This window comes from Python bivittatus, unplaced genomic scaffold, assembly GCF_059951505.1.
Source record: "Python bivittatus isolate LINGU-HERP-01145 unplaced genomic scaffold, Pbiv_v1 ctg000480_np1212, whole genome shotgun sequence".
NCBI classification, from domain to species: domain Eukaryota; kingdom Metazoa; phylum Chordata; class Lepidosauria; order Squamata; family Pythonidae; genus Python; species Python bivittatus.
The window spans coordinates 72,856,935-72,880,574 of record NW_028277075.1 but is presented as its reverse complement, the minus strand read 5'-3'; the positions used below and the strand labels follow the sequence as shown (position 1 = coordinate 72,880,574).

General features: G+C 39.0%; 1 protein-coding gene across 4 annotated transcripts in view; it reads right to left on the bottom strand.

Annotated features, from left to right (window-relative positions):
- Positions 1–327: 327 nt before the first annotated feature.
- Positions 328–23,640, bottom strand: part of KDM2A (lysine demethylase 2A) — a 61,197-nt gene continuing 37,884 nt past the window's right edge. For all 4 annotated transcript variants that reach the window (XM_007430952.4, XM_007430953.3, XM_015888566.3 and 1 more), the window contains exons 9-22: positions 23,328–23,421; positions 20,388–20,541; positions 19,048–19,163; positions 17,375–17,501; positions 16,707–17,101; positions 11,003–11,086; positions 10,278–10,544; positions 9,962–10,093; positions 9,766–9,855; positions 6,063–6,772; positions 4,410–4,573; positions 3,870–4,028; positions 3,471–3,686; positions 328–2,742 (exon numbers count right to left, since the gene is read on the bottom strand). In XM_007430952.4, the coding sequence (XP_007431014.1) occupies positions 2,561–2,742; positions 3,471–3,686; positions 3,870–4,028; positions 4,410–4,573; positions 6,063–6,772; positions 9,766–9,855; positions 9,962–10,093; positions 10,278–10,544; positions 11,003–11,086; positions 16,707–17,101; positions 17,375–17,501; positions 19,048–19,163; positions 20,388–20,541; positions 23,328–23,421 (2,890 nt within the window). In that variant the 3' untranslated portion in view covers positions 328–2,560. The remainder of the gene's footprint in view (positions 2,743–3,470; positions 3,687–3,869; positions 4,029–4,409; positions 4,574–6,062; positions 6,773–9,765; positions 9,856–9,961; positions 10,094–10,277; positions 10,545–11,002; positions 11,087–16,706; positions 17,102–17,374; positions 17,502–19,047; positions 19,164–20,387; positions 20,542–23,327; positions 23,422–23,640) is intronic.

The following is a 23,640-nucleotide window of genomic DNA, read 5'->3' as shown; positions in this document are numbered from 1 at the left end:
CCTTTCACTTGTGCCTCAGATCTGTGGTAATATGTTTGAGGAAAGATTCTCTAAAACCATTATTGGCAAATGATTAGAAAATGAAAAATCCCAACTAGCTCCCCTCCCCTTTAGCCCCAAATATTCCCCAACCCTAAACATGTCAACCGCGAGAGCGCAAGACTTGGTTTCTTTTACCCTTAATGCTTACATTTAATTTTAAAGCACAACATTGGAGATTGACTCTAAGTTAGCAACAAAAAATATATATTTACAATTTCTTCAAACAAACAAACAAACCAAAAAAAAAAAAACACAAAAGAACAACCAAACCCTTTTAGACAATAGTGACTTTCTTAGGGAGTTTTATTTAGGGAGCATGTTTTGTCTTTTGTTTTTTTTTTTAAATCACCAAGTGATTTTATATATAATTTTTCTTTCCTTTATGCCACCACTTGCCCTCTGAAGTGGTGATCAGTTTAGGCAATGAAGTTTCACAATTACTTTTAAGTCTCTTAAGCCACAGTCATTTGAGGGCCATTTCTGAGAAGGCTGTAGGATAATAAAGCCTAAACTCACAACAATACCCTCCCCGATCAGTCTGCTGCTGCTTTTTCATCCCTCTTGCCGCAGGATGAGATTCCTCCCAGACTAATGCTCCTGACATGCCAACTTGCTGCAGTTCAGCACTTCTCAGGCTGATCAATGCACATGGAGAGTTATGAAGGTGCTCCCACTTTTGAGAAAACAAAAACACAAAATACCCAGAGTGTAGAAAACTCAATGTGGGAGTTATCTGGGCAGATGCACTTGAATCTCCTATTTATGGCTATTCTCACCTTCCTCTTTTGAAAACAAACAAACAAAAAAAAAGCACAAAAAGATTGGTTCTATAATTTTTTTTTCCACAGGAGCCAACACAACAAGGCAGAAAGTTTCCACTTCTAGGAGATCAGTGGGCATTTTTGCAGAAAAATTCAATTTGCAGCAAAGCTCCTGTATATTGAGGCACTCTGGAACTCATCACACTAGCATTGTCCTCTTGGCAAAGAAGCCTGCTCCTCATATGGAAGTGAGGGGGGAACCATTGGACTTCAGTAGATCTAAATGTATCTCCCTCACCCCATCCCCAATAGTGCAGGGGAAGCCACTCTTCCCCGAGGCTCAGCTGCCACAGCATTCAATGCAATCAGGCTGGGCGATTTGGAGAGTTATGGGTGGATTCCTCCCCCTCCCTTATTGCTTCAGAAGCAGCAGCAAGGGTGCATTGGGTCTTCCTCCAATTCTGCAACCACTCTCCTCCTTTCCCTTGCTGCACAAACACTGGAGAGCTGCTTTTTTTGCCAAGTGAAGATCAGAGGGGGAGGCAAGGGTGAAGGGCAGTCCAATTTGTGCTATCACTATGGGGAAGAGAGCAGAGTGCAAAGTGTGCATTCAAACCCTGACAAACTCAGACAGCTGGAAGGAGTGTCCAGTCACTCAGGCAGGGGAAAATAAAATAGGGATCCAAAATATTACCTTTCTTTCTAAAGTGCAAAAAGCTCTCTGCTGCCCAAGAGAGAAGTTCTTTGGACCGGCCATTCATTGCAAAGGAAGAGAGGCAGCTAATGGAGCATTAACCCGTCTCCCAGCTCAAGAGCCAACAGCTATGCACCCCCCAGGATGTAGGCATTTGTTCTAGCCAGCATCTCTAAGAATGCTAATTCCAGCAGACTACGGAACAAGAGAGACCATTTCTGCTGGTGTTAGAAATCCCACTAGATGCCTCTAAAGCCTTCAAGCTCTACTGCAGCTTTTTCTCTACACAAATGCTGCCATCTTTTCAGAGCAGGAAAGGTAGAACATGCTTGTCTGACCCCCACTCCCTTTTCTGGGATAATCTAGGACAAGAACATGGCTCCCTTATTGTGAAAGTTCAGCCATCCCCTCACTAGCCTTAAGTTGGAAGATGCCTGCAAGGTAAACTAAGGGCACATGGAGAGACCCTCACCACAAAAGCGGCATCACTACTGCGGACACTGCAGCTCTGAGTAATCAGCACAAAGCAGTAGCTGCCCATTCAACTGCTGGTGGGTGAAAAAAGGAAGCTTAGCAGAATGTGGTGGGCAAGAGCAGTTACTCTCAAGTCTTAGTAACTCTGAAGACTTAGTAACAAATTGCATACCAAGACAGTAAAGAAACAGGGAGCAGAAATGCACCTGTTTTATACCATCCAGGTCAGGTTCCCCATAATCTGATGGGAAAGTATAATCTGTTTTTGCAGGATTTATGAGAAGGGAAAAAGGTGGAGAGAAAAGGTCATGTTCCCCCTGAAAATGCGGCTACAAAAAGTTAGAGCATGTAGCTGATGAGCAAGTACCCCACAAGAGCAATTGTCCATCTCTTCTTGCTGCCACTTACTCAACTGCCTGGTGGGAATTTTCTGGTTTACAGAAGTCCCAAGTAGAGGAGGGTCATTACAATCACAATCAGGCTGGCATCTTTCCTGACTGTGGAGGTGGGGTAAACTGAGGGAGGATCTGCTCTCCAAGAGGGGTTGTCTGGGATCTTTCCTTCTCTTCAGTCTTTCTGTGGCAAATCTCTAGCTGATTTTTTGGATCAGCTTTTCATCAGACAGGCAATAGAGGCTGTTGATTGACAGGTCTGAAATGAAGTGCTCGCAGGCCTTGCGGGTGATCTGTTTGCAGCCACGCAGATCTATCAGAGTGACATTAGAGATGCGTCGCAGGTACAGCAGGGACTGGTCTGTGAGCTTATTGCAACCTATGGAAAGGAAGGCAGTATGAAACACATAATACTCATGCTCACTTCCTCAATGATGTGTACAAATGTTATAGAACAAGAGAGATATAAATGCACAGGAATACTCAAGCATACATTTAAAGGATAATTCTCCATTAGCTCTTCTTAATGTTTTACAGCCTGATCTCCTGATCAGTTAAGTGTCTAACAGAGCTATTCTTCAAACTGACATAAATAGCAATTAGACAAGCTGTTATGGAACAAGACAAGTACTATTGAACTATGACCACTTTGTTAAGGATTATTTTCCTTCTGGGGTATATGTCAATCTTTATTGAATGTAGATGTGCAACAATCAACAAAACGCTTCTACTATATATGGGATTTAATTTTAACATGCTACTTCAAATGCATTTCTTAAAAATATATTTACAATGGAATACTATCCAAATTCAAATACATGCAGGTTAGTGTTACCTCTGGTGACTGTTTTGCTATATCCACATTCAATAAGGGCTGTGGAGGGGAAGCCTGTGAAATATGGAAGATAAGCATCTCAAACTTTCATGGGACTTGTGTTCAGGGAAAAGATGTTGTATCTTTGTGACCTGGAGTAAAAGATGTCACTATCCACTTGAAATTGCCCTTTTTTGCAACCACAGGGCAACAAACCAGAGGCCATGCAGGTCAGTGGTCCTTGTCAGGTTAGAATACAGAGATATATTTTGAAAGACTGCAAGTGCACATACCTGCCATATTAATTTCAGTGAGTGAATTTCGTGTGGAAGATCCCACAGCTGTTAACAGGTTGGCTGACTGGTCTGTAAGGTGATTGCAGTGACTAAGATCAAGTCGTGAGAGCAGAGGCATGTGGCGAATGATGAGCCGGAGTGTGGCATCAGTAATGTCCAGCCCGGCCAATCGGAAGTCTATCATGTTACGGAGTTTGCTGCGATTGTCTTGACCTATTGAGTGATACACAGTAATATTGGAAGGGCACAAAAAAACAATTTTTTTGTTTTACTTCAGCCCCAAACTTCCCCTTTTAAACACCTGACTTGTATAATTCTCCTACTCATTAGCAATGTGTCTGCCACCCACCAGCAATCCTGAAATTCCTGCTGTATTCAAATGGTAAAGAAACATACTGGGTTTATCTGATGGAGGTGTCAGCAAGTCCCGAATCTGAGGATCCTTGATTCCTACTGCCCACCGAAGATCGAGGGTCCTGAGAAGGGGGCAGGTAGAGGTACTGAGAGCAGATACTGCTGACCAAGAGCAGCCTGCCAAGATGAGGTCTTTGAGGCCTGTTGAACAATGGTAGATGGCACTGTGAAAATCTTTAAAATCATTTTCCATATTTGTTTTCAGGATCCTAACTACCAGACATTTAACCTTCATTCCAGGTTATAAACAGTGTGAGGCAATAGCTGACCATTGCTGAACTCCACAGAATAAGAACAATATCTATATTATAAGAACAATGCTTCTTTGATAACTCATGACATTTGCCTCTTAGCTTGTTAGAGTTAGGCCAAGTAACAAATCTATTCAGAATCCTAATCTGTATTCACGAACAGCCTTAGTGATCAACCTATCACAGGAGATTAATCTGTTCAACTGAGAACATTTAATTTGAAGCTAATGACAGAAAGATATATCCAACCAGCCATTATAAAGACACATACCTGGTAATCTGTTGATGAGCCAGGTAAGCTGTTTTCTAGAAATATTGGTCCAGCTGAGGTCAAGGCTGACTGGTTGCCTCCTGATTATACCACCAAGAGCCAGGGGCGTGATGGACTTATATCTGCTTAAGTCAATCTTCGTCCACAATCTCCTATCACCACACCTAACAAATATATTAACTTAGATATAGAATACATTTTCCTTCATCACCTATATATACTTAAACAGTTCTTGACAAATCTTTCACAGCTATCTTTCTGGGCAAGAACAAGATTATCACACAGTAGTGGATCAATATCTTCTTTGAAACAGAAGTCTAGAGAAGGAAATACATAGCTTGCAATATGATATGGATATAAGTAGCTTATCTGCTTTTCTGTCTTGGCCATGTTTACCTTCCCTTTCCCACAATAGGACAATACCTTCACCATATATATCTATTTACACCATGCTTTTATTTTTCATATATGAAACTTAACTTTTTCTATTTACAAAGATAAATATGGTCATGGCTCTTTTCAGCAGTTAGGAAGATCACTGCTATATAATAATCCTTCGAACAGTACATTTGGATCTATGAAGCTTGTAGTGATTAGAACAACTTGGCCTGGCTAATTATTCATTTACACATTTCCTCCCCCCAACCTCCCCCCCCCCCAAATCCAGAGAAATGAGAAAGACTTTAAAGTAGCTTCAGAAATATTTCCACATTTTATATATGGTACCACAGATGTTCACTATGGAAACATCTCATTCAAAGCAGGAAGATAGAGATCTGGAGGAAGTCAACGGTTCATGCTTGCTGTTTCATCTTTTGACTTCATCCTAAATATATACTGCAACCAGAACCTGTAGTAGATGAGGGTAGGATTTTTTTTTCTACAAAGAGGCTGAAGGAGCAGGTCTGAAACTTATGTAAAGACTAACAGAATTGTGCAGAAATACACCAAGATCAAATATTTCAATGGCAGAGGTTTGGAATGTGAGCTCATACATATTCTCAGCATATACCTATATATTTCAGTATTAAGGGTTGTATACTTAAAATAGCTAGCCTTTTGCACTGAAAGAAGACTATGAACAAAGAATCAAAGCAAAGGGCTTTAAAGATAATTTACTGATAGAATAGAAATATCTTTACTCTAATATATAAAGGCTTGAACACTAAGCTCAGAATCCAGGGAGTTTAAAATGCACCAGATGGCAATTCTCTTTAGAATATCGTAACATGCTTAAGTCATACCTAGACTGTGGCATGCAAGTTATTTATTCTTTAAGTACTGCTACACCAGATCAGTTCAGAATATGTGCTTCCAATGAACATGATTCCATTTTTAGCTATTATTAGCAAAAGCAGTTGCTCATAATCTATACATTTATTTAATCTTTTTTTCAAAGTCACCCGAGCATGCAACCAATATGTACATATTAGACAATGTATATAGATAGATATGTGATATAGATATCTTTATTCTTTTTTTCATGTCCTTATTTCTGCTTATACATAAATCTTTCAGACGAGGTCCAGCAAATACAACCTGACCTAAGTGTCTTTTGGGTGTGTAAAGCATTATGTAAGACATTGTGAAAAATAAAAGCATTATACAAATGAGCAGTAAAAAGCGCTCTGGCAGTAATTTCTGTACACTTACCATTTGTACCAGGTTTTGCATACACGCATACATTCACAAAGCTCCTTGCGAGTAAGGTATCGGAAGACAGACATCCACACTTCTTTTTGCATCCAGATTTCCTCACCATCTGATGCCCTGCCCCCCTGTCCATTCAGCCTGGCTGCCCCATTTTCCTCAGCACTCTCTTCTTCTTCATCTGCACTTTCATCTTCCTCTTCCTCCTCTGCTGCCTCTTCATCTCCACCCCGCTGGGGTGTCCTGGCTGAACTTTGGCGCATGACCACACGGGGGGAGTGTCTCAGATTAGTGGAGGCAGTGATCGCCTGCAACTTGGGCACAATTGAAGTGCCATGCACGTCTTTGGTAGGTCTTTGCAATGTGACTGTAAGATAAGAACCATGAAGCTTGGCTTTTTCTACCTCTGAGAGCTCTTTCTTGCCACTAGGGTTGTTTTCCTTTTCCCGCACTACTGTGCGTTCTGTGCCCTGTAGTCTAAGCAGCTGACGTCTCTTAAAACGTTCATCCCGACTGGCACCATGATGGTCACTAGGACCTGCCCCTGGAGAGGACCGCGTCACTATGCTTCGAGGTGACACAGGATCATGGATTAGCTGCAGCATTGGGGTAGGTGAATGGGGTGGTGGAGTCAGAGGTTCCTCACAGCTTCGCAAAGGACGCAGGACTTTGGCTTGAACTGTATCATCATCACCATCATCCATTTTCCGTTTCTAAAAAGTGATTGATACTAAGTTACCATTTAAATATCAAACATCAAGAGTTTTAGGCTTGGAATGAATACCATCTATCAGGGATAGGTATGGCAATCCAAATGTACTCTGTTACTCTTAGTAAAATATATATATATATTTCTTTCTATGATTGTCAAACTAAAAACCTACATTTTTTCAACTAGAAAAAAAAACGAGAATGGCAAATATACACTGATTGATTACATTAAAAGGCTGATGGTTGGGGTTCCCAGTGCGCAGAACTTAGTGTACTAATGTGTCAGCAGAGATTGAGAACTCCTTTTTGCACCTTGATGCTTTCAATTAAAAAAAACAAAACAAACTTGTTTTTTCCTCTAGGAACAGCACAAGGATAGCAGTATTATATGTGCTAATGAGAGAAAAAGGAGAAAAGAACAGGCTGTGTCATCACTCTCGACTTCCTGCGCAGCACAGAAAGGAAGCAGAGATAAAGTTATGTGGCTGGAACCTGAAGAAAAGGAAGCACAAAGGCGAGAGGGTGCTCTACAACATTTAAGAGTCTTGTACTGACTCAGTGTAAGATTTGCCTGTTTCTTAGCAGGAACAACCTGCTAAGTTATCAGCTATGCAAACATAGCTGCTACAGAGTTTTTATTTTGAGAATGCTTGGTTACAAGTACAGAAGACGGGGTCCATATTTTTGTTGAGGGCATTTTCCTTATTCTTTTTTTCCTTAGCAGACTTTGTCCTTCCTTCCCTTTTGTTTCCTTGACTTGACTTTTTCCATTGTTCCTCCTTATCTCCATTGTTTGCTACTGCTTACTTTCTTTTTTAATTCCCTCCTGTGTAATCCTCATCCCCCCTTGTGCCTTTCTGTCTGGGTTTTTCTCTCCCCTTCCTGCTCTTCCCAGACAAGAAGTTATAGAGTGTAAAGATATATGTGTGTGTATACGTACAACATTCCTTCCTTCCCCTTCCTGCTCTTCCCAGACCAAAAGTTAGAGAGTGCAAAGTTATATGTGTGCATATATGTACAAAATTCCTTCCTTCCTTCTTTTGTAGCTGGCTATATTCATGAAAGTGAGCCAAGTTATTCCTTTACTGCTTTGACCCTTTGACATTATGCTTAACGGATTATTAAAATTGCTACTCTTCACAAAGTTTGCCTTTCTATAAACCATAGCTTATATCATTTTTCCTTTGTGAAAAAAAATGAAGCAACTTGATATGGACTATTGATTAAGCATCAGGATCTATATAGATAATGCAAATTATGTTATTTCTGTTTCATGTTAAATTTTTTGACATTTAGTTCTATGATAGAGTTACAACTTATTTAGGGAAAAGCTCAGGGAAACATATTGTGACATAAATGGTTACGGTCATCATGATAAATTCCTCAAGTTTTTAAGGAAAGCATGTTCCAGTATCTGCTCTATATGGAGTCCTAACCTCCTCCAAACTAATTTTTTTGAAGGATTTACTTGAGGGACTGCCTGCCTCCCATAGTATCTGCCCAACAGATTCAATCTGGCAGGGTTGGTGCACTTTGGATTCCATCAATTAAACGCCATCTTTCAGGAACCCAGAAGCATGCCTTCTCTATAGCAGCACCTGCCTTCTGGAATGTGGTTCCCCCCAAGATTCGAATGGCTAACCCACCCTACTGGTATTTCAAAGGGCCCTGAAGATGTGGCTGTTTGCCCAGGCCTTTGGTGAGGATGACTGTTTTCCTTGTTCCCATCCATATTTGTTTTTTCTATCATCTTTGTTTCTTTGTTTTGTGTTTCTTGTACTGTCACTTGTTTTTAAATGTTTTTAACAATTTGTAAACTGCCCAAAGTTGCTGGGAGTTGGGTGGCATGTAAATGTAATATATTATTATTATTAATAATAATAATTACAGTTCACTGACAATGACTAGAACAACCACCATTCTTCCACCAACCATCATTTGAATCCATTTGAATCCAGTATATTTTCTTCTTTCAACTGACCTCAAGTTATCTGTATTGATGGTAACATATGTGTACATTACCATATTTAATCAAAGCTTAAAGTTGATGTATACTTAAGATTATCTACACAAGACACAAAATATAACTAGAAAGTTTCAACAGCACGTGGCATACATGTACCTACTGAAGCAAATTAGTGGATGTGAAAAGTAAGCCAACTATTATACTAGACTGAAAACACAGCTTCTTTGAGTTGCTAGTTTAACATACAGATCAGGAAGATGCTACTTTTCTATTAAGATTCAATTCTCCAGCAAGTATTCAGAAATAAGCCAAGTTCTTCACTTGCTGAACAATACTTCATGTATATCATAAAGAATGGCTCATACAAGAACTCCTTACTGTTATGACCTGAGTTACTTAGGACTGGTATGAAGTATTGGAGGGCCACCCAGAGGGTGAATATTTTCCTATTTGGGAATAGCTCTTGTAATGCTAGGAAAGGGGTTCCCACCTTGGACTGTTTTCACTAGAAAAATCTTTGTTGGGGTAGCAGGCTCAATAGCCCAACTCTGTGCAGATGCCGTTGGCAGGTACCTGCCAGCAGGGTAGTGCTGTCAGCTTCTGCACTGTCACGTGTTCTCTATTTAGTAGATGGATGCTGATGTCCATGTCTGCCCCCAACAAAATGTCATAATTTACTGTGTGTCCAGCTCTCTGTAGATTCCAGGAAGGTCATATGGCAAAACTGTGAAGCAGTCTGCTTATTATGAACAATGTACACTATCTCTTGTGCCCATTACTAGATGCAGGTATTTTCCTCAACAGCACCCAAAAGCTCATTTGCTAGAACTACTGATGTGCTTCCTGCAAATTGTTCTCAACATGCATAAATAAATCAAGAAACTGAGATGCTCCACAAATCTCACCTTCCCAGTCATAAAAACTATATGAAATACTGAGCCCTTCCACATACAATAGTTTGTCTCATTACTTAAGAGCAGCATGCAACACCCAAGCAGTTCTATATATATATATAAAATCACTTCCTACCTGGCCTTTCTCTGCCTCATCTCCCTTGTAACACTTTGGGCATTCCCAGCAATTTGGCAATTCATCGTTTAGTAGCCCTTCCCCATCCATCTGCAGAGGAAAGAAACTCAGGAATAATTTCCAATGAGATATATGTTTGTGTCATTCTTATAGCAAAGTAAATCAAGTTGCCTTTATGGAGTTTAGAGCTTCTCACCTGTAAACAGCCAGGATGAACAATTTCATTGCAGATGCAGCACTCCATTAGTTTCTTCTCAAAATCCTGGGAATCTTCATTCTTATCTACCTCTCCACAAAGTGCGCATGTGACAGAATGAGGCAGTCTGGGCTACAAAGTAAAAAAAGAAATCATACCACAAACTTCCATCTGGGCTTCAAGGATACTTTTGGATTTGGATTTAAGGATACTCTCAAAAAGAATCTCAGGCTTCATTCCCTTCATTTGTACAAATCAAAGTTAATTCTTTCACAGAGACCACCAGTTTTCTCCTCTAGCATAACACAGAACTTACCGCCAAACATTGCCTTAAGACACAAGACTGTTTCATGCGACCAGGGCCTCCAAATTTCTTCATATCCCTGCAGTAATGACACATGCCACATTCGCCCTGCAGGCAGGCCTTGCATTTACGACATCGCACCCGCCTCCTTCGTGCACCAGATACTATAGGAGAGACTGTGGGTCTCACAGTTGCAGGTCGTGGAGCTGGTTTCATGGTATGTGGCTTGGTGATAGGGATGGCAGGTAATCTTAACTTTGGCCGAGTCTGAAGCTTGAGCTGTCAGTGGAAAAGGACAATATTAAATCCAGAGGTTCATATAATATCAAAGACTCTGTTCTCAAAAGACAACAATGACATATGCTCAGACATTCAATCTCAGAGCTTGGGAACAGAAAGTATCATGTGTGGAAAGGGTTAGGACTTTGCTCCCAACTGCAAAATATCTAAATAACAGGATTATTTTATCATTAACTAATTCTGCGTTTGGGCAATGATAATTCCTAGAAATCAACACTTTAAAAATGCTGATATATACACTATCCTTAATTTTACTTTCCGCAATGTATTCTTACAGCCACTGTGCATTTGTAGGAATAAAGACAGCAAGAAGAGTCTGTTTCTTGGTTCTTTAATTTAAATAAGAGGCAGGATCTTCCAAATAACAACATTACAGTGGAAGGATCTGTATTTTCAACACAAATTTTCCAGTTATTAGAACTAATACAATTATTTACCTTATCCCTCTTCGGCCACTGGACAATAGGGATTCCAGTAAGTGCCAGTTTGGGATCACTGTTTGAATACTCTTCAAGCAATAGCTACAGCAGAATCAAGAAAATAAAAATATACATTTAAACTTTATATAGAATTCTAAAATTATTCAATGCACTTTTAATAATCATCCTTACAATAACTTTTCTATAAAATGAATCAGTCTCATTTATTAATGAAGATTTTGCGTAGTGCTACCCTTAATCTACATCAACTACTGAAAGCAATATACTGTCTCCAGTAAAACGAACAAAAAGTTGTGCAGATATTTATTTGGACCTTCCTTACAGTCCAATTATTATTGTTTCCATACTGTTAACAATGTCCAACTCATATAGAAAAGGAATATATAATGCATCAATGCAGAACTGTTGTGATCAGACCCACTCTTTAGCCCCCCCCAAAAAATAGGCAATTTGGCCCTAAAATGATTCTTCATACAACAGCACATATCAAACATAATAATTCTAATAATGTTGCTTTAATGTTCCTCTCTTTCTCATATAGTACTAAATAGCCTGAGTCACCAGTCTGTTGCTCAGTGTCAGCAACACATGGCTAAAATCATAGATGATCTTGCATCTCTTCCTAAACGGCTTTTTCTCCTTGTTTCTGATGCTTCTGCTGTCCACCCCACATCCACCCACTCTTGACTGCCGTTTCAGATGTGCTTTATTTACATGGGGTTACTATGGTTACATTACTGGCATTGCCTTGTGCAGGGAGTGCAGTGTTTCTTGCTGCCAAGAGGGAAAGAACACTGCATGGGCTGGGCTTGCTCTCGCTGGCACTTACCAATGCAAGGAATTCATATTCCCATATGAAGCCTCTGCTGGGAAATGTCTGTTAGTATGAGAGACTTTAAAATTGCCAAGAATTAGGGCAAACCAACACTGATGATTTAAACCAAGTTTAAACATTATATATATACACACACATACATATATAAACTATATTAATGGATTGCTCTAAGTAATGAACATATCTGCAACAAAAGAAATCCTTCATAAGCTGAACTCTCCTACTCTTGAATCTCTAATCATGCAGACTATCATGACAAACGTGAACCTACACAAAGAAAGGATTCTGATGGCACATTTTATTTACAAATGTAAAAATAAGCAACCATTTAAGTGATGTTTAAATGCCAAGATGGAATTATCTAAAGCAAAAGCTAGTAACCAATGAGGCAGAGCTGTTTCCCTATGACAGAAAACTCTACATAGTGTTTTGGTTTAGCCCAAACCAGTGATTCTTAATCAGGTCATACTTTCCCCCTAACAAAGTAGAAGACAGGAAAAAGGAATGTTTCTTTCCACACTGAAATGTCAAGGGGAAGAAACCTGTATCTGTTTAAAATTTTGGAAGCTCCTCACATATAAAATTAAACAGATATACATGAGGAGCTTCCAAAATTAAAATAAAATGGCACTTTAACAACAACAACAACAACAACAACAACAACACAGAAACCGTCACAAAATCTGCCAATCAGCCATAAATAACCAATGCTGGCTGTTATCAGGTTCAAATATCTTATTAAATGTATTCTTGTAATATGCATACATTATAATTGTATGTCAGAATGAAGTTGTCTCATTTGGACTGCTATACTGATACAACAGTTTTACTACTGCATATCTCATGGACAGCAATTAAAAGTCAAGAGCTATTACCCAGTTATAATTAAATAACAGAACTGCAGTATTTTATGTAATTTTTATGAGACTACATCATAACCACATTTTAACCTTTGGTTTATTTGGGAACAGTTACAATGCAATTGATAAGAATGCCATGGAACCCCTTTTAAAAGTGAGTGTAAACTTCATTATAGATCCAGCGTCCATTCAAAAATCATGTGTGTGTTTTAACGAAACTTAATTGGGTTTAATTTTTTTTAGCAGTTTTTTATCCACCCTGCTTTGCAGCTGTTTCCCCACCCTTCAAGAAAAAAACGGTGGGTGGAAGGAAGTGACTGTCTCGGCTAGTCCAGCAGAACGTGCAGTCTCCAAGCCCCGCCCTTTTCCTTACGGCACATATTTAAGAGGAAAGGTCGGCATTTGAGGGCATGAACACACATGCTGCTCAGGGCAGAGAGGGAACGCATTTTCCATCAGCCAGAGGCACTTTAGGGGTAGCTGCAGAGACGTGTACGCTCTGGGGACGAAAACACCCAGTTCCACCGATTCCCACGGACGTTTAAAAAGAGCCCATTCGGAGGCAGGAGGAGAAAAGAGAGAAGGGGCAGAAAAAGACTGCACTCGCGGAACTAGCGTGGGAACATACTACTTTCAAATATTCAACGCATCACAAGCAAACTTGGAGAAGGAAGTATAGGTTCCTGCTGCCCTCTAAAGCCAAGCTAGAGGGCCCTGCATTCCCCTTTCTATCAAACATCAAGAAAAATGCAGACAAGCGCCGCGAAAGGAAGTCCCGTAGGCAAACCCCGATAAAACGCTCTCCACGAGAACCAAAGAAACCGCTCATTCAAGCCGAAGTCCACTCCCGATCCTGAGCCATGCCCCAAAGCTCCGGATCTGCCTGACCTTGTGCGCTCCGTTCCACTGAAGGTGCCGAGTCTCGCAGGAAGTTTCCTAGTCTCTTTGTTTTCTATTCCGCCCAGTTACTGCTTCGGTTTCGATCTTTTTCCCAGCATACAATTTATTCCCATACAATCCTCGTTCTCCAGGCGAGAATTTCAGCGAAACTGTCCACTTTACAACTCTGTCAGCCCGAGCAGCTGCCTCGCCAGAGCATGCTCCTTCCAGAACCCTTCAGCGGAAGCTTCCTCTGCCTGCAAACAATGCTGCTGCGTCACCCACATGCAGTTCCCAGCAATGCTTTGCAACGGAAGATGGCAGGAGAGAAAGGAGGCCGAGAAAGCGAGCGAAGAACAGAACGGAAAGCTGTTCTGCTGCAGAGTTGGGAGGGGGCTGGACTAAGCTGTTGGCTGCTTGCTAATTGGTCGAAACGGCAGCCTAAGCTGACTCCCTTCCCCCTCCCCCCACCACTGCAATTGGAGAATCCAGGGCCAGCATCCCTAAGGGCTGACTGTGGCAGACTTTAGAGAACCGAACAGAAAGCTTTTAACCCGTTCTCTATACTGCTGCAGCTACGTCTCCCCCCCCCCGCCTCTCTATTTTAGTCACAAGCAAATTCCTCTCAATAAGGGTGCCTTTGAACAGTAACAATGGCTTTTTTAACCGCACAGAACATGAAAAAGGTCTTGATCCGTGAAACAGTTTAATAGTTTCTTACACATTAAACCTCTATTTTCAAAATGTGAATTTAAAGACTGCCCAGAAAGCTCATTATAGAAGTGAAACTTCTACATGATAGTTTCTCAGTGTTGTACAATCTTGCTCATGAATCAACATTTTCAGAATTCAGCACCCTAGGAAACTTACGATACAGAATTTTAAATACAAGTTGGTGATGTATACTAGCCAAACAGGTATTGCTGGATGGTATCTTGTATTACTTGTTCCCTGAACTAGGCACTTGAAATGCTTGCTGGCATATTAGAAGGCTGAAATGGATAAAAGTGATTTAGGAAACACTGAAGATATGGACTTATAAAGCTTCTATCACAAACAATGCAACAATGGATCTTAAATGCCTATGTTGCAGGTGCTAATGTGCACATTCAAAATATGCAACCCGCTATTGTAGTACAGCAGATAGGTGGCATATCTCTCTATACTGCAGCAATATAAAATATGCCTCTGTTTTGGGATATTCCTTTTAGCACAAATTGCCTTCTATTTACCCCTTATTTTTATATTTGGAACAGATGTCAAAGTCTACATACATAAACAGTATATTAATAAATTACATCCAGTGCATATGAGCAACAGGCTAATAAAATCACTTCTGTATATTTTACTGTTAAATGTGGCAGTTTGCATGTATATGAACTATTAACAGGTGACAATGTTTGTATGCATTCAAACTTACTAAAATTTGAAACAGCCTTAAGCAGGATTGTGGATGTATCAAATAACCTGCTGAATACAAGAGAACAACCTACAGATGCTATGAAGAATAAAATGCCAGCAAAGAGTAATGTAAATGATATATACCTTTTCGAGGAGTATATTTACATTACTGTTTACAGGTATATTTGAACATGCCACAGCATTCTAATTAACACATAAAACACCAGGGAAACAATGTTTTACCATTTTCATACTCCTAATTTTTTACTATGAATTGTTCATGTGTTTCAACAACAACATTACCTGGAATTATACAATTAAGCAGTGTTTCCAACTGAGCGCTCACAGTATTGTTATGAGGTGACACAATGTAATTGGACACTATAATTTCTATGGAAACTTCTGAATTTGTCACCATTTTTCAGTAGACAGATCAGATGACATGCAGTACCCATAAAACATAAACTGAACAAATGGCAGCTGTTATCTCTAGGAGACATAATGGCTTGTGGTTCTGCCATTCATAATTTTTTTACTATTAATAATCCTCCAATAAGGAAACATTTTTCAGTCTTGTCTTTCAAGTTGGATGATGTGGCTTTGCTGATCTTTTGGGTTAAACAAGCCTTTTTTTCCCCTTCAAATAACAGCGAGAGAAAACCAAGAGAGAGAGATATGGGGCAAAAACACACAAATCAAGTTATTATGCCTTAAGTCACATACTGCACTATGCCATAATGTGATTTGACTGGTTCTGGCTTATTATGTTATCTGAACCCAGCCACTGTAGTTTGTAAATTATGATTTATAGTTTAGTATATGGGGTAAATCCAGCAATTCAGCAAACTTTTCACAAGAAACTAGTCTAACAGATGGTGACTCCAATCTTAAGATGTTATCAGAAATTAATGAAGCAGTGGCTACTCTGTTATATTTTGCTTTCATAAAAACTTCTGGCTTTTGGGAAAATGATAAATTATTAATTCATAGTAATACTTCACATAGTTTTATGTTTATATGATATTTGTGCTTATGTGCTGCCTGGCTGTGAGCATATATCTGATATTATCGAACTCAACAATGACAACTTCAAAGCATAGCTAAAAGTGTTTTTCCAAGGATACTGTTCCAAGAAATCTTTCCAAAGATATACATAACCAGTCTCAACTTATTCAGGGACTCTAAGTGAGAAATAGTTGGAAGAGATATAGTTGCCTTATTATACAAAGTATTTCATACTGATAAAACTCAGGAACTTCCTTGTTTCATTTCCATGAAATAACTTTGTAACAGTAAGTATCATATATGAAACACTATGAACACATGTAATAAAACATTACCAAAATGTAAGTAAGTTGATAACAATTGTGCTCATACTAGGGATGTGCAAAATTTACTGAACCTCCTCTTGGGATGGAAATGAAATAGTATAGAATATATTGTTCTCAGGCTGACAAATTTGCATATTTCTAGCTTGTACTGTGGAAATGGCAGAACCATTTTCAAATACAAATTGAACTGTGTTAGGAATTTTGATAAGTACAAAATAAAATAGCTATTTTGATTCTAGTGCGAAACCAGCTTGGGCAGTGGAGCACAACTGAGCACTTGGTTGCAATCATCCAGAGGTCAATCCTGATTAAATATTTAGATTTGGTTAGTTACTGCTTTTTGGTTCCTTAACTTTTACAGGTGCTGCAGAAAAAAGACAATATTTCCATCTTACCTTAACATCTACAATAAGAGCATCCTCATCTTCTATGCCCGTAGGTACACACTTCTTGTGTAGAGGCAAAGATTCCAGCTTGTCTACAAGACAACGCAGACCTTCAAGCTCAAACTGCGTCAGGTGCACCTTCTTGTCTTTATGTGAACAGTTGCTATGAGAATCCCACGCTTGGCCATTGTGGGATCCTCGACTGGATTCAGAATCCATGGAGAGAGTTCTCTTGAGACTTGGCAAACTCCGGCACCCTCTACCTACTTCCTCATAGTCTAAATTAGCACCATTGGCTACAGGACTGGTAAGGATTGACCGTCTGGTGACTGGGCGACGTGACTCCTTTCCGGCCACAGCATCTTCATCCACATTTCCTGACTCTGAGTTGCACAGTTCCATATCTGTATACAGAGGCAGGAACAGTCATATCAATCTAAATATTGTACGTTTGATTTTTTTTGGACAGTATTAAACAAATAAAGGTGCCCTAGCTTTATTTATTAGCTAGGTTCATCCTCTCTGCTAAGCCATTCTATAATCTCTTTGATCATCTGGTGACTGGGTGACATGACTCTTTTTTGGCCATGCCACTGTCTTCAAGGCTCATTTGCTAAAATCAGAGGTTTACATTTTAAAAAAATCAGGGAAATGAAAGCTAGAATAGCAGCTCTTACCCATGTTAAGTGATTCCTTCTGAAAATCCTTGGTCAAGTGGGAACGGTTAGTGATGCAGTAGACATAGCGTTCTAGTACATACCAGCACATTTCATAATAAAAGGGATAACGAAACTTATTTGGGACCTGTGAAGGAGCAGGATACAAGAAAACAGCAATTCTTAGACTATTAGTTATGCAATTTTGTTAATACCTCCTCCCATTTTTCTCACTGAGCCCCAGTATGTAGAAAATTGCTGTCTTGTAGTTCTCTCAATGAATATTAATTCAGTAGTATTTTACAATTCAGTGTGTGACCAGTGGCTTTCCCCCCCTCCCCAGACTCTTAATTAAAGTATAAACTTATTAAAATTAGCTTTCTTATTGAGGATTTCAAAAGAGCCAATATAATCTTAAAAAAAAGATCTAGGCCAGCTTAACTTTTGTCCCAGATAAACTAGAGAACACTATTAAGGATAGCATGTGCATAAAAGTCAAACATCAAAGAGAGATAAAGATTTCTGATCTGAAGAGCAACCAGAGTACCAGAGAAAAAAAAATCAGTATGGCTTTTATAAAGGAAAGGCCTTGCTTCATTTGTTTTTTAGAATTTCTGCAACTGTTGAGTTTTTCTACACGTAGACACCCCTTCTACAAATGACAGCACTCCTTTATGTTCACAGAAGGCCTTCAATCCAACAGTGAATTCTGTTGATAGAAGGTGAGCTTTTTTTTCTTAATTGCCCGTGTTGTAATTTCACACTCTTCTGAAAGGCTTCTCAAGCCTCATCATCAAATGGAAAGGATGGAAAGGAACTGCAAAACTTGTCTCCTTTTCTGTGTGAAAGAAGATCTTATAGATAGAATTGCTCCAACCAGCAGAAATTGTTATCTAAGCACGTTAACTTTGTCAAAATCTTTTAGACATCAAAGTTTCTCACAGAACTCAGAAATGGTATGCAGCCAGTTTATACACTGGTAACTAACTGAATGGATAACAGAATCAACTAAGCTGCACAATGAAAAAAAGTAAATAGTAACTTCTCTCAAACATTTGTACTGAAGTCAGTGAATTATTATAAATCATCTGGAGTCAAAGACAGTCACTGAGATAACTAACTTGAAATGAGCCAAGATTACTTAGCACAATAAAATCTAAGCAGAAACATCATCTCACAGCACAATTCAGCAGTGAAAAAGAAGGGTAAGATAAAAAATTCATATGGCAAGTATCAGAATAAACATACACTAAAAGTAATTTCAGATCTGTATTTCGGATCAGGACTAGACACTGGATGATAATCAAGAAAAGGTGATTATTATAATGCTTCACTTCTGAGCTTTCGGGGCTAGCTGGTGTGACAGAAACTGATTTTGGGATTATATGAACTCTTGATCTAATCCAGTTAAGTAGATCACATGTGTTCTGCCACTATGGGCATGGCAAATAACAATTACAATTCAAAAGTGTACTTTTGAAGTATTAGAAAAGAATGTGACTGCCTAATGTAGACATCTACAGTGCTTTTTCTCTGATTAAGTCAGTTTTTGTGCTATTCCTTGAAATTTAAGGTTTACTGGTTTACCTAGTGCTTTTGGGGTTGCAAAACTGAACTTTAAGTGGGGGGGGGGAATAATATTCTAAAATGTGTAAGTTATACAAATTTGAAAAACATTTCTGAAAACCTCTTACCCGTGTACGGTCTTCAATGCTATAGATCCGTAGCTGCATAGGGATGTTGAAGCTGTGTAGAAAGTTACCCCCAAAAACTAGGGTATCCATAGGAGTATACACTGCATGGATCCAACCTAAGGACCAAAGCCCATAGTTTAGATAATCTGCGGTTTCATAGCTGAAAATCTTGTATCCCTGAAGTTGTAATTTACATATGTTTAAACTTCAAGAGTTGTACCTTTTGAATCAAATCTTCTATTCTTAATTCCAGTTTGTCCTGGTATTACAGAAAGGTACAAGATTCAACTTCGCTTAAGCAAAGTATATCATGCAGTTTACAGAGATGCAATGACAACATTTTTTGACCTGATATGGGGGCGGGGGCAAGGGGTTTGGTGTTTTCTGATTTCTTAGAATGACTGTCCATTGCCCTTCCCTCATTATTTTCTACTACAAGATTTGCCAACACTGCAGATTGCTCTGTTGACCTAAATGGGCAAGTACCATCTAAGTCAGAAGCATGTTTGATAAGGTGCTTATATTACCAGAGAGATACACCAGAGTACTTACATGTCTATTTTAACCTTTATTTTATCCCCCCCCCACAAAAATCAGAAAACAGAAAAAAAGTGAAAAATTATGCTTCCAAAAATTGGGGATTCACTGAATTTTAGCAGTGTGATCCTGATGGCTGCTAAAACAAGGTAGATGGGTTGTATTTAGTCCAAGAATTCTTCATTCTGGTTTAAGCATCTCATGCTTAATCAAACCATAAAAAATATTATTCTAATGTTTCAACAGACATATTCTTTTTAGCAACAGAAAAGATACTGAGAACCTGCTGTTTAGATCTGTTTTTTAGTTTCTATCTCATAGCTGTTTTACCTATGCAACACTGTTTATATATACATTACATTGACCCATCCCACCTGATCCGGCAGGAAGGGTATGTTACGGAGCTCGTCTCCTAGAGAGTTTTGACTGCTGGGGTCCAGGAGAGCCTTTTCTGCCGTGGCTCCTCCCCTCTGGAATATCTTGCCCCCTGAGGTGAGGTTGGCCCCCACTCTGTTGGCCTTCCGAAAGGGTGTTAAGACCTGGCTCTGCCAACTTGCATGGGGACTGAATGGGGGTTTGTAGCACTGGGGGTGGCTGGTAGTCTGAGGATGCTCTCTCCACCTTTTTAGTTTGCACTGTAGTTTTAACTTTTTAGCTTAATTTTAATTTTTTGTAGTTTTTAACTTATATATTTTTTCTAGGATTTTATAGTTGTTTTTTTTAACGCCACCTAGAGTCACTTGTATAATGAGATGGGCGGCATATATAAATTTGAAAAATAAATAAATAAATAAATAAAATACCTGAGGGAATGACAAAGGTATAGCCTTGCTTTAGTTCAATACGTTGACAATCTGATACCCTGTCACCAAGAAAGATGTCCCCTTGCTTCCCTGATAGTAGCCAGTTCTCATATAATTCTAAATTCTGTTGAGTGGGTGGGATTAACCAGAAGATCTGCAAATGGAAAAAGAAAGGTTAAAGAAGCTGTATTTCAGAAAAATCAGCTATTAAATGCAGATTAGTATTCTAAGTTATGCAACACATAATACTGAAAATTGGTGACCAACATAAGCCCACCTATAAGCTTCTCAGCCAAAAAATTGCTTCACACTGTATGTTTTGGTTCCGATAATATTCATATGTACCACAGTAAATGGATCAAATGTGTAGAAGAGGAAACATAAGCCTCTACTGCATGTTTGAAAACATGCTAAGTAGTGCTCATTTTGGATGTTTAGTGGATATCTAACTTTTTGAAGGACAGATCACCCATTTAAACTATGGAGCACTATGGACAAACACAGTGAAAAAGGTAACTGAAACCACCTAGTGTTTGCTCCAATGTCTGAACTTTCTTACACATTGCTTGCCACATTCAACCAGCCTGTTCATCTCTTTTCTTCAAGTACCCCCTCTCTCTGCATAGTGGATCCTCAGGATGCAGCTTTTCCTCCCAGAGATCTTTTCTGAAACATTTTACCAGCATTTTATCTGCACCCTGGTCCTGTCCTTGCTACCCAAGGGCAGTATACAGATTTTTAGTTTATAAACTTCTCTTTTACTACACGTTACTAGATACCAATAATCACTGCCAACAGTTTGGATTATTTGGGGACTGCAATTCATATGACTGTTATTTTTAAAAACAAAATATCACATTGTATATACAATACAGAACCAGTAGTCCTCAGAAAGATGAGATTCAAAAATATATGCTAAACCTGGCAGAGCAAACTACTGCTTTTTAAAAAAAGCATTAAAGAGATGAAAGTAGATTAAACTTTGTGCCCTCCATTTTGTAGCAGTGCTCTGTATGTCATACTATTTTTTTCAGTTTTAGACTGGAGTAGAAAACTAGCAATTCAGATCTTATTCATTTATATAAACCTATAGAAGTTCCACTGAAGTATTGAAGAATTCTAATACATTCCTTAATCTCTACAGTTAATCCAACTAACTATATTTTGCTTTAGTAAAGCCAGTTACTTTATACAAAGATTAAATGAGAGAGATCATTTAGTAAACCCTCTCCTTGTTTAGCAACTGCATGCCATTCCAACGTGGGTGTTAAGTGAAATGGTTGCTAAGTGAACGAGAGAGAGAGAGAGGGAGAGAGGGAGAGAGGGAGAGGGAGAGAGAGAGAGAGAGAGAGACAGAGACAGAGACAGAGACAGAGACAGAGACAGAGACAGAGACAGAGATTGAGAGAGAGACCCTTTGAAGATCACTGGTTGCTGCTGCCTCATTCAGATAAAGTTCTCTTGTACACTTTGAAGATCACTGGTTGCTGCTGCCTCATTCAGATAAAGTTTTCTTGTACACTGTCCTGTGCCTGACCCGTTTTTCTCCCTTTTTTCCCCTTGCAGGGTGAAGAAAGATTGTTTAAACAAATTATCTTTTCCCGAGCTGCTTTTCTCCACAGCCCAGTGCTTCCCTAAAAAGTGCTAACCTCAAATTAGCAGCCTCAGCTCTGTGATCCTAATTAGTTGATTAGAACCCTTAGCTGCCTGAAACTGACCAGATATTAATCAATTTCACACTGAAGGCTTTTGTTGTCAGGTACAGGAAATTTGGTTGTAAATGTGCACATTAGTCGGAAGATGAATTTTTAATTACTATTTATTACCAGTGTATTTATGAATGGTTGCTAACTGAGGTAGTCGTTAAATGAGGAGTGGCTGTATTCATAATTAGGAAAGGAGAATGACTTAAAACAATAGAATGGAAGCAAAGTTTTGCAATAGGACAAAACAGGGATATCTCAATGTTATAGCTTCCTTAAAAATAGAATACTGTACATACAGAAACATTATATGACTCAAGAACTAGGCACATAAAAGTCCTCAAATGAACCTAAAAATCCCTAGACATTTCTTGTTTTTCTTCTTTCTTTTAATAAGACCAGGTTAAAGTACTAGTAACATCTCTGTGCCACATGGGTAATAAAAACAAAAGAATACGGCGGCAGCCCTGCAGTTGTGAAGCTTGAACAGCATGAGCAAGTGTGTAAAGTATTATTTTTCTGATCTTGAACTTTTATACCTGAAAGCAAATTCCTTGCAAAAACAGTAACTATTTTAAAATAATTATTAAGTAGATGCACTGATCTCTTATCTTTTCAATCTACTTAAAAACCATTTCACTGCTTATATCCTATTTTCCAATATAATATATTAAAATCAACTGGCTTAGGCATATAACCAATTAAATACACGGTTGTTTTGTTAACTATTCTTGTAGAAGTGACTACAAGTAGCTCTCATTTAGCAACTGCCTTTATAGTGACTGTAGTTACGACGGTGATGAAAAAGTAACTTTGCAACCAATCCTTGCATTTATGACCTTTGCAGGTCTGCAAAGTAAGGAAAGCTGAAGTACGATCATAAGTACAGTCACGGTTTCACTTAGCGACCACTTTACTTAATGACCGAGTTGCTGGTCCCAATTGTGGTTGCTAAATGAGGACTACCTGTAATGAGACAGCAGGCCTTTAGTGGGCAAGTGGGTTAAAAGTGCAACAGACCCATGCTCTTGCCCCTTCATGCTTACTTCTTTTTTATAAAAGCCAGAATGGAGTTCTGAAAAAAGCAGCAGCAGCTTCTTGATTCATAAGGCCTAATGCTTTCTGCATTCTTGGTAAGTGAATAAGGAACTGAATTTTGATTCCAATCAATTAAGAATTAAAAAATCTTTACTCAGACCATCCCACAAAAAGTAACTTGCTAGAAATGCCACAGTACCTTCCCCCCTCTGTGGATGTGATACCATACTGATGTGCCACCGAAATCTACATGGAAATCTGTGTAGCATCCTTTGACACTCATCAGGCAATATCTGAAATGAAACCAGCAATTATGAAAATGTAAAATTTATTGAAGTAAGTTGCAACACTATGTAGATGGAATATACGCTTGTTGTTAGTATTTGGTGTGCCATTTATACTTTGAATGACAGTATTAGTTGCCAGAATCTATGTATTAAGAATGCTGCTCCCTACTGTTGAAAGAAAAGTGGATCACAAGATTAGTACTCGATGTGTAGCTTTTATTGTAT